Raw genomic sequence first — 13,098 nt, forward strand, 5'->3', positions numbered from 1 at the left:
TCCTCTGTTCAGTCTCCCCCCCCCCCCCCTCTCCCACCCCCCAATTTATTCCTCCATGTCATTACACACTGTGCACACCCCCCCCCCCCCCCCCCCCCCCATTTCACAACCCAGGCCATATCATATTCACTTCATGTGTTCCTGCTGCCTCTCCCTGCCAGCTGTAAGCCAACTTTTTCAACCCTCCTTCCTGTTCTTCACCTCCCTGCTCCCCTCACCACTCTATATGAAACAATTTCTCACCCTACACAAGTTGCAGTGCCAGTGCACTGCAAATATACTGGTGTCTAACTATATGTGTAAAGCTAACTACATTCTCAATTTTGTTTCTGTGATTCTGTGCTTATAGACAACTAAGAGTCAACTACATAGCAAGTTATTACCTTTACTACTTCAATTATTTATATCCCATCAAGGGCTTTCCATTACGTCATTTATATGTACTCATCTAGCTTTAAAAATTGAGAAACTGTTTGACTGTTACCATTTTGCCAATTTCATCTGAAACGTGGAAGGTCTCCATCATTTTAACCATAATCGCCGGTGTTGTCAAGAAAAACAGTGCAAAGAAAAGGAAGAAATTTACTAGTGTGGCCTTGATGTACCAATAGTTTGATTGCACTGACAAATTTTCCCTGAAAATGAGAAAGAATAAGAAATAATTAGTTACCAATTTCCAATCTTTACTACACACAACATTTTTACACAGGCATTAAATTTGATTAGCTTTAGCTATTTCATACAAAATTGTGTTTATCATTGGCCATAATCTGAGAACTATACTTTTGCTATAAAGGACGAGTCTAATAAATATCAGGACTTATTATCTGGGCAATGAGAAAGATTGTGGGGCAGTCTAAGTGCAACAAAAAAATGAGGAATCCCACATAATTTAGGAGATTCTACTCAGTTGCCGCCATCTGCTGGAAGTGCACTGATAGTGCCTGAAGAGAAATTGTGGTAGTACTGTCATTGAAAGTCAAAATTCATCAAACTGTCAAGCAGTATAGTACCACTGAACAGTCTGCTAGAGTTTTACTATTTTTTTTTTTTTTGTTGCTTACAAGAAACACACACAAAATGACACTGATACAGGACAAACGAGACAAGAAAAGCATGTTGACAGGATGCCTCACCAGCCCCACTTCAGGGAAAAGTACTGGCAGAAGTGCATGAATACAGCAGGATCCTATTTTGAAGAATATTAACTCACCATACAAACATCTTCAATAACTTTCTTTGAAAATTTCTGTCAGGACACTTGATGAACTTCACATTATTTACATTTACATACTGAGGCTGCAAGTTCCATTAATTATAGTATAATAATTTAAGAAATAAAGTATTATGGATTATTTATCATTTGACAGTTAATTTGTTCCTTAGATTCAACGATTCTAGTTTCTTACTATATATGTAGGGAGACTGAGGGAAAACTAATTTTGTTTTGTGACCAATTTCCGTTTTGTTTCCTGTTTCTTGTTATGTCACACTATCAATGTGAATGCCAACCAGTCCAAGCTAGCACCACCATGGACATGAATTAAGAAGATGCTGCACTGATGCCAAGCTCAATCTGTTCATTGCATTTTATTGGTTTATTCAAAGCCTTACTAGTTAGCCTTTCTTGTTATTACATTCGACAAATATGCTTGCGTCATGGAATTGTTTGGTCTATTTTTGGACTTGCTGATATCAAGTTATGCACATAATACTCGTGCTCCTTGGTACCTTTGCTCTCTGTCTCAGCATGCACCTATTTCTCGGCATCCATCCCGTGGACACCCTACATTTCTATTTCTTTCCTTTTAGTGGTTTATGGTGTCATGTTGAACATAATATACGTATAATTTATTATGTTGAAGATGAAGATACACCAATCAATTAAATTACATTTACTGGACAATGAATCACATTAATCTACATTACATATCTATGTTCTAATTTCAGCATTTAATAACAGTTACTTAGAACAGCTTGGCTTGTAAAGAACAAAAGTAAGGCTAATACAAAATATTCATCAGAAACATCATTATAAAAGTGGAAACTGAGTACAGGGATAATGCGATTGCAAATGGACCACTATCCGACTGTCATCATTGTCAAAACATACTTGTCATTGAACTCTGATCTATTAATGTTTGTATGAAGTCTTAACCTTGACATTTCACTGTAGAATATGACGAATAATCAAAACTACATTGCACATGACTTCCACAGTTTGTTGACTGGTTTTGTTCTCCAAATGTTATCTTTGGCCTGGAACTACTGGCACTGACAACTCATATTCCAACAATCTCACACACATTGTGGCTAGAGCCAACGTTTCCTATCAAGTTCAGTTTTTTTTTTTTTTTTTTTTTTTGCTATCCTGACAAAATATTTCAATTAAATTCAAAACATTTGGTAACAAATTGTGAGAAGTAATTACTATTATCTAGAACAAGTCATAAAACCAATGCAAGTTAACTGTCGCCTACAGATTAATAATATTTTTGATTAAGTACTGGGGGAAAAAATCAAATACCGTTATGTTTCATTACAGTCATTTTTATGTTTTCTTTGAAAACTGCCTATTTGCACAACTCCTCATGTTATCATTTAAACACAATTTTATGCCTTCACATATACACAATTCTACAAAAAAATGAAAAATTTCTTGCAATCATTCATGTGCACTTGGTTCCAACTTGGGGGTTTTCAGACGAAGGGACACATCAATAAGAGATCTGCAAAGACATGCATGAATACTCAAGCTGACAGTGGACTGAACCACAGGAAGGGAAAAAAATGGCAATGTAAGACAAATATTAAGATTTGTGACACAGATACAAATGATTTTGGATTTAATAGATACCGTATTTACTCGAATCTAAGCCGCACTTTTTTTCCGGTTTTTGTAATCCAAAAAACCACCTGCGGCTTAGAATCAAGTGCAAAGCCAGCGGAAATTCTGAAAAAAGTTGGTGGGTGCCGCCACAACTTACTTCTGCCGTCGAATATATGTAGCGCTACACAGGCATGTTTTGTAGGCACAAAGATAAATACTGGCGCCAAAACGTCTGAGTCAGTAAATAAATTTTAAAAAAAGGTGGAAGACGAGCTATTTTCAATGTACTACGAAAATCCGACTGGCAAGACTGTTTGGGATGTTTGTCAATATGGCCAACTCTACGTTCTGATTTTTTTCCTATCTGCGAGAAGAGATGGTTGCTATAACAGGAACTTTTATAAATTGTGAATCACATGCAGTATTCTCGTCACCATAAGAATAATACGCATATAAACATTTTGCCATGTATTGTTTCATGTTTGCTGCTATCTCATTTAAATCCAGTCTGCCTAATAAACTACGAAACTAGAGTGAGACAACAGCAAACGCGGAAGAATATAAATATCGTGTCATGTTTATATTCGCATTATTCTTATGCTTAATAGTGATACAGTCAGAAACGAAGCACGGCAATTGACTAGATTTTTAAATCTAAGATGACCAATTTCTGTGTAGAATGTAATGTACTAAAGAGGCGCCTGCAAAGATTTTCAAACGGAGAAAAATTTTTGCTAAACTCTCGTTCTGAACATCTTCTATCATACGCAGCCTATTATTTGGTTCTTGATGATCATTATCAAAGAAAGCAGCAGTGTAAGTAACAACAAATAGCAGTTTCTTGCCATTGTTTCGCTAATGAGACGATTCCTCGTTTTCGGTAGCGCGCACAAAAGCAAGCCAAGCCGCGAGCGGCGACAGGCCGTAAACACGCACTATCAGAATGCGACAAACAATGCATGACACAGTACAGTAACGCATTTTCAGCTTAGAGTGACGTAAACACCTTTAACAAAGAAAACTGCGCTTATCAGATCAAGAAAAATAAGCTATCAATTCAAACCAGAAGAAGCACGTGGAAAAGGAAGGGTACCCGTATAAATACGGACGGAGCGCCTGACGCATAGCAATGGCTACCTGGTAAAGCTTAACTGCTAACTTACGATTCGAACCAAACTACTGCAGCTGTATCGTCATTCGACCTAAATTGTGTCTCATATTACAGTGGACCAACTTTGTTTCGATTTGGAGATGCGGCATATAATTCTCCTCTCCCGTTGAATTTCGAGTCTCAAATTTCAGGTGCGGCTTAGATTCGGGAAAATATTTTTTCTTTGATTTCGAGTCTCATTTTTCAGGTGTGGCTTAGATTCGAGTAAATACGGTATGTAGAAACAAAAGTTGTTACAAATAAGAAGACACATCAAGTTGCAGAAAGGCACAATTAAAAGGATGCACGCATTTAGCTTTTAGCTACACCCTTCATCAGTAAAACAAGCATGCACGCACGCACACACATGAATGCATGGTGCATGTGTGAGACTTGCTGATGAAGGCTGAGGCTGAAAGCTATATGCGAGTGTCTTAATTGTGCCTGTCTGCAACCTGACATGTCTTTTCTTACATTGTTGATATTGTGCTACCTGCAGTTATTATTTGGTACAAATAAGAAGAGGTGGCTAAAAGCATTATACGAGTACAAACAATGATAACCAATAACAAGGTACAATTAGAAATCAAACCGCTATAATGCATTTATTGACAACTTTAGCTTCTTAATTACTGTGAAACCTTGCCTGGAGACTGCAGTTAATAAGAGTAAGGCCTGGACCTGTATACCATCTTCACCACAGTACATAAGAGAACATCTCTGCAATGTCTTTTTGGCATTTAAGATATAATGGTCTGGAACTGTGGGCTCCAGAGCTATCTCAAAATTTTAAAATGTAAATTATTGACTTTAAATAAGTCAATAATTTATATTTTCTCATTCTGAGTTTGGTATCAAACATACAGAAGAAACCATTTAGGCAGCCATCTATCTTTAACATCCTAACAGATTCTAGCTCAATCTGCCTGTAAGAACTTTTTTCCCACACATTCAGCATGAGTATTGTACCAGCAGAGTCATATGGAATTGACGGTAGCACCCGCATGTTGGGTAAAGTTTAGAAGAAACTTTACTGCTAAACTGTTTCATTTATACTTAAGAATCTGAAGTATTGCTCTTATAGCATGAATATTAATTAATTCCTGTGGCACAATGTGGCCTGTATTTGTGTTCTTGTATTCAATATCATGCACCAGGTGAGTATTTAGAAAATTAAAGTGTCTTGGTAATGCAAAAAATACATGTCTATTAACCAAAGTGCAAGGAATTTAATTTAGGCAGGAAAAATTTTAAAAAACACTGACAGTGAGTAAGAGACAACGTATCAGGGACAAACAGAAACATAATTAATTTACAATGTTTAATAAAATACATGTACACTACTGGCCATTAAAGTTGCTACACCACGAAGATGACTTGCTACAGACACGAAATTTAACAGACAGGAAGAAGCTGCTGTGATATGCAAATGATTAGCTTTTCAGAGCATTCATTCACACAAGGTTGGCGCCGGTGGTGACACCTACAACGTGCTGACATGAGGAAAGTTTCCAACGGATTTCTCATACACAAACAGCAGTTGACCGGCATTGCCTGGTGAAACGTTGTGATGTTCATGTAAGGAGGAGGAATGCGAACCATCACATTGCTGACTTTGATAAAGGTCCGATTGTAGCCTATTGCGATTGCGGTTAATCGTATCGCGACATTGCTGCTCGCATTGGTCGAGATCCAATGACTGTTAGCAGAATTTGGAATTTGTGGGTTTAGGAGGGGAATACAGAACACCGTGCTGGATCCCAGTGGCCTCGTATCACTAGCAGTCGAGATGACAGGCATCTCATTCGCATGGCTGTAACGGATCGTGCAGCCACGTCTCGATCCCTGAGTCAACAGATGGGGACGTTTGCAAGACAACAACCGTCTGCAAGAACAGTTCGACGACGTTTGCAGCAGCATGGACTATCAGCTCAGAGACCATGGCTGCGGTTAACCTTGACGCTGCATCACAGACAGGAGTGCCTGCGATGGTGTACTCAATGACGAACCCGGGTGCATGAACGGCAAAACATTTTTTTCAGATGAATCCAGGTTCTGTTTACAGCATCATGATGGTCGCATCCATGTTTGGTGACATCGCAGTGAACACACATTGGAAGTGTGTATTCGTCATCGCCATACTGGCATATCACCCGGCGTGATGGTATGGGGTGCCATTGGTTACACGTCTCTGTCACCTCTTGTTCTCATTGACAGCACTTTGGACAGTGGACGTTACATTTCAGATGTGTTACGACCCATGGCTCTACCCTTCATTCGATCCCCGCGAAATCCTACACTTCAGCAGGATAATGCACGACCGCATGTTGCAGGTCCTGTATGGGCCTTTCTGTATACAGAAAGTGTTCGACTGCTGCCCTGCCCAGCACATTCTCCAGATGTCTCACCAACTGAAAACGTCTGGTCAATGGTGGCCGAGCAACTGGCTCGTCACAATACGCCAGTCACTACTCTTAATGAACTGTGGTATCGTGTTGAAGCTGCATGGGCAGCTGTACCTATACACGCCATCCAAGCTCTGTTTGACTCAATGCCCAGGCGTATCAATGCCGTTATTATGGCCAGAGGTGTTTGTTCTGGGTACTGATTACTCAGGATCTATGCACCAAAATTGCTTGAAAATGTAATCACATGTCAGTTCCAGTAAAATATATTTGTCCAATGAATACCCCCTCCCCCCCCCCCCCCCCCACACACACACACACAATTATAAAATGAATTTTAACACTCAAAAGTATTGCTAATTTGTCATGATGGCAATGACAACTCCAGCACAAATAAACATAATTTGGAATCACCCATCGACAATTTGGGAAGATGGCACTTCCAAAATAAGCAACAAGTTTTGAATGCCACGACTATAACAAACACAAAATATGACTGATGTTCCAGCATAGGGAAAGAGGGAGATTTCAGGAATACCAGAAAATATCTTTTGGTGATGGCGTGAACTGAACTCTCCACTCGCTGATTCTCAGTTGCTTGCTTAGAGTTGAATGAGGAGGATTACTAGCACACTGTAATGTAGCTTTGTGTTCTTCAAAGACCTTCTGAGCAGCATCTGTGGATGCCAGTGTGACAAATGCTACACCGACAGGTCTTCTCAGTGCTGCATTGCGTTCTGTATCTACTTTTTCCCTTAAATTCGCCTCTTCTTCAGTGTAGTACTCCAGTGCGTCAACCTGCAGACAGTTACACATGCGAATACAAAAATGTTTCCATAACCTGTTAGGTTACAACAAAATAAATCAACTTAAAATAGTGGAACCGTGAAGAGAGAACTGTTACAAATGACACAAAAGGCTGGATATGTAAACATATGTTACTACAAATTTAGCCCTAAACAGATAATTTGAGACACGAAACAACAATTAATGACAAATATATGTGTGGTCTTTCAGAGTGAATGCTAACAGGAAGATGTTTCACAAAAAGTATCTAGTACGGCAAGGGTATTTTGTCCATTTAATTTGGTATATATTAAGACGATATGGTAATCTTAGTATCTAATTATATATAATGTATAAGTACAGCACATGACATCAGAAAGTTCGGGAAACGTTTACAGGATTTAAATTCCTTCTTCCATGAGTAAGTAAAGGCAAAATGAAAGGGAATGGCTTGGAAGCCATAAAAAAAATTGAACAAATATAGAAACTACGATTTTGCTGCTACAAGACATGTTCTGAAGCAGAAATAATAATAAATCAATGATGTAGTTGTACAAGATTCACTTACTGAGCGCGTGTGTGTGTGTGTGTGTGTGTGTGTGTGTGTGTGTGTGTGTGTGTGTGTGTGTGTGTGTGTGTGTGTGCGCGCACGCGCGCAGTTGGAAGGTGATGTGGCAAGAAGCAGCAAGAAGTTTATGCTCAGTGAGACTCAAATGCTGACAAAAGAAGCCATTGCAAATATTACCCTACAGGACTGGTCTCTATTAGTCAACCATACCAAGAAGGTAGTTGAGAATGCATGGATTCAGGCAGGATTGCTACAAGAACTGATTGAAGGGATGGCTATTTTGGTCAGCTCCAATATCAGATCCAGGTCTGAGGAAGAGGACAGCGAGGTTGCTCCACTTATTGAATATGTATGAAAGTTTAAAACAATGGAAAATCCAGGATGGAATGTAACATCATTATAGAAGGAAAGTTGCTACTCACCATATAGCAAAGAGGCTGAGTCGCAGATAGGCGCAACAAAAACACTGTCACAAATAAGAGTGTGGCTTCAGCTGCCAGAGAGAGAGAGAGAGAGAGAGAGAGAGAGAGAGAGAGAGAGAGAGAGAGTAGTTGTGTGGGAGAGTAGTGTTTATGTGTCTGCACGAGAGCGTGCATGCATACGTGTCTGTTTTTGAAGGAGGTCTTGCTGACTGAAAGCTTATTTGTGACAATCTTTTTGTTGTGCCTATCTACGACTCAACATTTCTGCTATATGGTGTGTAGCAACTTTCCTTCCATAATATTGTTATGTATGAAAGTTTCAGGGATTTAACTGCACTGTTCAGTAGTGTCATTTCTTTGCCACCAAAGTACGTTTGCCAGGCAGCCAGCTAACAACTGCTACTTAAGATAGGCATAGCATTATCGCCACCAGCAGCACGCTCAGCACACACTTGCAATCATGCTTCCCTGCACTTGCCTCACACTGAACTGTTGAAAGTCTCAACTTAGTCTAAATGCACTATAAGTAAGTGTTGGTTGGTTGGATTAAAAGAGGGGGAAAGGGACCAAACTACAAGGTCATCATCAGTCCCTTGTTCCAAATAAAAAAATGCCACAAGTGTGAGAATAAAACAAATGAGACTGACAACTCAAAGCGGAATGGAAGGGAAACTCACAAGAACAATGAAGGGCAACACCACACGTAAATGGACAAAAGGGGACAAGAAAATCACAGAAATGCAAGAAACAGGATGAAGAGATTAAAACAGCAAAGCAGATTACCATGGCTGGCTGACCACGAGAATAAAAAAGGAGAAGCCAGCCATTCTGCAACACATTAATACAGAGGGACAAAGGACATGTTCTTAAATTTAGATCCAATGATAAAACCCACCCTCAAGAATAAAACATAAAACTACATCAGCCGACGAGGCGTCATCAGATAAAATTAGCGGCACCAAGTCCCGTAACCCACGACTTAGTCGCTGGGCAGTCAAAGTGGGCCAGTGCACCAGAATATGGGCCACTGTCAACTGGGTGCCGCACCGACACTCAGGCAGGTCTTCACGGCGCAGGAGGTAACCGTGGGTCGCCCAAGCGTGGCCAATGCAGAGCCGGCTCAGGACATTTGTAGTCTCCTTAATGACACACAGTTTGTTGTGTGTACTGTTATGCCATTCAGTCTCCCAAAGCTGAAAAACCCTATGGCGTAAGACAGAACGCAAGTCAGGTTCAGAGATGCCCATCTCCAGAAGCAGTTTCCGCATAGCCTGTTTGGCCAGCCTGTCGGCATGTTTGTTGCCTGGGATCCACACAAATACCACTGAACGATGGGGCCGGTCCAGGGCATAAATGGACTCCTGGATGGACGTCACCAAAGGATGGCAAGGATAGCACTGGTCGACAGCTTGTAGGCTGCTCAAGGAGTCAGTACACAGAAGAAACGATTCCTCACGGCATTAACGGGTATACTGAAGTGCACGAAATATGGCCACCAGCTCTGCAGTGAATACACTGCAGCCATTGGGCAAGGAATGCTGTTCAAAATGGCATCTGTGGATGTAGGTGAAGCCAACATGACCATCAGCCATCAAGACGTCAGTGTAAACCACTTCAGGGCCCTGGAACATGTCAAGAATCTAGAGGAAACGACAGCGGAGAGGGGCAGGAGTAACTGAGTTCTTATGGTCATGCAAAAGGTCCAGATGAATCTGCAGCCTAACTATACACCATGGAGGTGTATGAGGACGGACCTGGATGGGATGTGGTAAAGGGAAGGACTCCGGTTCAGACAGAAGGGATTGCACATGAACCGCAATCGTTAGCCCCGACATGGGCAGCCGATGCGGAAGATGAACTGCCGCAAGTGGAAAAAGGAGACAGTAATTCGGTTGCGCAGGAGAACTATGAATGTGTGCAACGTAACTGGCGAACAGTTGTGCACATCGGAAATGCAATAGAGGGACTCTGATCAACAGACTCATTCTATAAGCTCCCGTCGCTAGGCAAATGCCACAGTGGTGCACTGAGTCGAGTACACACAACGATGAGAGTGCCGCCGAACCATAAACCAGACTCCCATAGTCAAGGCAGGATTGAACAAGGGCTTTGTAGAGCTGCAGCAGAGTAGAGCGAACTGCACCCCACTCTGTGTTGTTCAGGCAGTGGAGGTCATTGAGGTGCTGCCACCAGCACTTCCACTTAAGCTGACAAAGGTGAGGTAGCCAAGTCAATTGGGCATCGAAAACCAATCCTAAGAATCGATAAGTCTCCGTTACAGTGAGTGGATCGTCATGATGGCCAAAAACTGGAAGCCATAGGCGAGAGCCCATTATTGCATCTTGTGGATGGCTCCCTGTAGGCGCCGTTCAGCAACACCAGTACTGGTGGAGCAGTACAAAATGCAGAAGTAATCTGCATACAAAGAGGGTGAGACGGACGGCTCTACAGCTGCTGCTAGACCATTAATGGCCACTAAAAATAGTGATACACTCAATACAAAGCTCTGCAGGACCGCATTCTCCTAGATAAGGGGGGAACTATGGGAGGCACCAACTTGTACATGGAAAGTACGGAGCGACAGGAAATTCTGGATAAAAATCGGGAGGGGCCTCGGAGCCCCCACCGGTACAATGTTGCAAGGATATGATGTTGCCAGGTGGTGTCATACACTTTGTGTATGATCAAGAAAGATGGCAACAAAAGTGTTGGCGTCTGGAAAAGGCTGTTCAGATGGCAGACTTGAAGGACACAAGATTATCAGTGGTAGAGCGCCCCTGGCGGAAACCGCCATGACATGGAGCCAGTAGGCCACATGACTTCAGGACCCAACCCAACTGCCAACACACCATACATTCCACCAGCTTACAAACAACGTTGGTGAGGTTGATGGGCCAATAGCTATCCACATCAAGCAGGTTTTTACCGGGTTTGAGCACCAGAATGATGGTTCTCTCCCACCATTGCGATGGAAAACTACCATCTCACCGGATCCGGTTGAACAAGATGAGGAGATGGCGCTTTTAGTTAGACGAGAGATGTTTAATCATCTGACTGTGGATCAGATCCAGCCCAGGAGCCATGTCGGGGCAATGTGAAAGTGCACTGAGGAGCTCCCACTCTGCAAATGTGGTGTTATACGGTCACTGTGGTGTGTAGTGAATGAGAGGACTTTCCTTTCCATCCGCTGTTTGAGGGTGCGAAAGGCTGGAGGGTAGTTCTCCGATGCAGCGGCTCAGGCCTAGTGCCCAGGAAAGAGCTCGGCAATCGCATTTGCATCGGTACATAGCATGCCATTGATGGTAACTCCAGGGACACCTACACCTACACCTACATCTACATCTACATTGATACTCCGCAAGCCACCCAACGGTGTGTGGCGGAGGGCACTTTATGTGCCACTGTCATTACCTCCCTTTTCTGTTCCGGTCGCATATGGTTCACGGGAAGAACGACTGTCTGAAAGCCTCCATGCGCACTCGAATCTCTCTAATTTTACATTCGTGATCTCCTCGGGAGGTATAAGTAGGGGGTCCTCGGGAGGTATAAGTAGGGGGACACCTGTTGGTCCGGTACCCAAAAAGATGTCTGATCTACGTCCAAACTTGTGAAGGTGACGAATGGCGCTCAATGGTCGAGACGTACCGCTCCCAACTCTGTTTCCGCCGTTTTATAAGCTGGTGTACACAGGCACAAAGCTGCTTAAAGGCTACCAGATGCTCTAGGGAAGGGTGTCGCTTATGTTGCTGTAGAGCTCCCTGATGCTCTGTAATTGCCTCAGTGACTTCTGGCAACCAGCATGGGACTATCACCAGGGCACCCTGAAGAGTGAGGGATTGCATTTTCTGCCACAGAAATGATTGTGGTAGTCACCTGCTCAACCATCACATTGATGTTACCATGTGGGGAAGAATCAATGGTGAAATCAGAGGTGAAAGTTTCCCAGTCTGCCTTGTTTAAAGCCCATCTGGGCAGGTGTCTGTGGGCCTGATGCCGCAGCAGTGACAGGAAGATGGGGAAGAGGTTACTACCACACAGGTCGTCATGTGCTCTCCAGTGGATAAATGGGATAAGTTCTGAGCTGCAAATTGATAAGTCAATGGCTGAGTAACTACCTTGAGCCACACTGAAATATGTGGAGGCCCCAGTATTTAAGAGGTAGCGGTCGAACAGAGAGTAAAGTTTCGACATTTCTGTCTCTGCCAATAAGAACAGTGCAACTGTGCCACCCCAGAAGGGGTTATGGGCATTAAAATCTCCCAACAGTAGGAAAGATTTAGGATGTTGACCAATCACTGCAGTTAATACATTCAGGGATACTGCACCATCTGGAGGAATATATACACTGCAGACTTGTTTCCTGCATCATCCTTATTCTGACAGCCACAGCTTCAAGATGGGTTTGAAAGGGCACAATTTCACTACATACTGAGTTTAGGACATAAACGCAAATACCACCTGACACTAGATTATAGTCGCTATGGTTCCTGTAATACCCCATAAAGCCGCGGAGGGCAGGGGTCCACATTGCCGGGAACCGGGTTTCGTGGAGGGTAATGCAGAAAGCAGGTGTAAATCTTAACAGTTGCCGTAGCTCAGCCAGGCAGTGGAGAAAGCCGCCGCAGTTCCACTGGAGGATGACGTCGTCATGAGACTGGGAAGGCATGGAACATTCAATGAGGCAGTCTTCACCTCAGGGTCATCTGCTGCCACTGACTTTTTGCCTGAGCAGTCTATACCCACAGTGTCTGAGGGTCCGGCGAGATCCAAGTCCTCAGTGGCTGCCAGAATCTCCACCACATCCTCACATGCAGAGCTTGTAGGTAGCAGTGGTGTGGGTGCCACCACATGTTCCTAGTTTTTAGGGGTCTTCTTTTTCGATTTCTGGCACTGTTCCTTGGGTTTCCCTGGCTGGGAGGACTTCACTGAATCAGTCT

The 13,098-nt window shown here is 42.7% G+C and overlaps 1 protein-coding gene across 1 annotated transcript in view; it reads right to left on the reverse strand.

Annotated features, from left to right (window-relative positions):
• The window catches only part of LOC124777110 (calcium permeable stress-gated cation channel 1), a 161,358-nt gene that overhangs the window by 29,354 nt on the left and 118,906 nt on the right, over window positions 1-13,098 (reverse strand). The window contains exons 10-11 of the mRNA XM_047252395.1: window positions 6,924-7,183; window positions 485-635 (exon numbers count right to left, since the gene is read on the reverse strand). Coding sequence (XP_047108351.1) covers window positions 485-635; window positions 6,924-7,183 — 411 coding nt within the window. The remainder of the gene's footprint in view (window positions 1-484; window positions 636-6,923; window positions 7,184-13,098) is intronic.

The sequence above is a fragment of the Schistocerca piceifrons genome, chromosome 2, assembly GCF_021461385.2.
Source record: "Schistocerca piceifrons isolate TAMUIC-IGC-003096 chromosome 2, iqSchPice1.1, whole genome shotgun sequence".
Taxonomy (NCBI): Eukaryota; Metazoa; Arthropoda; class Insecta; order Orthoptera; family Acrididae; genus Schistocerca; species Schistocerca piceifrons.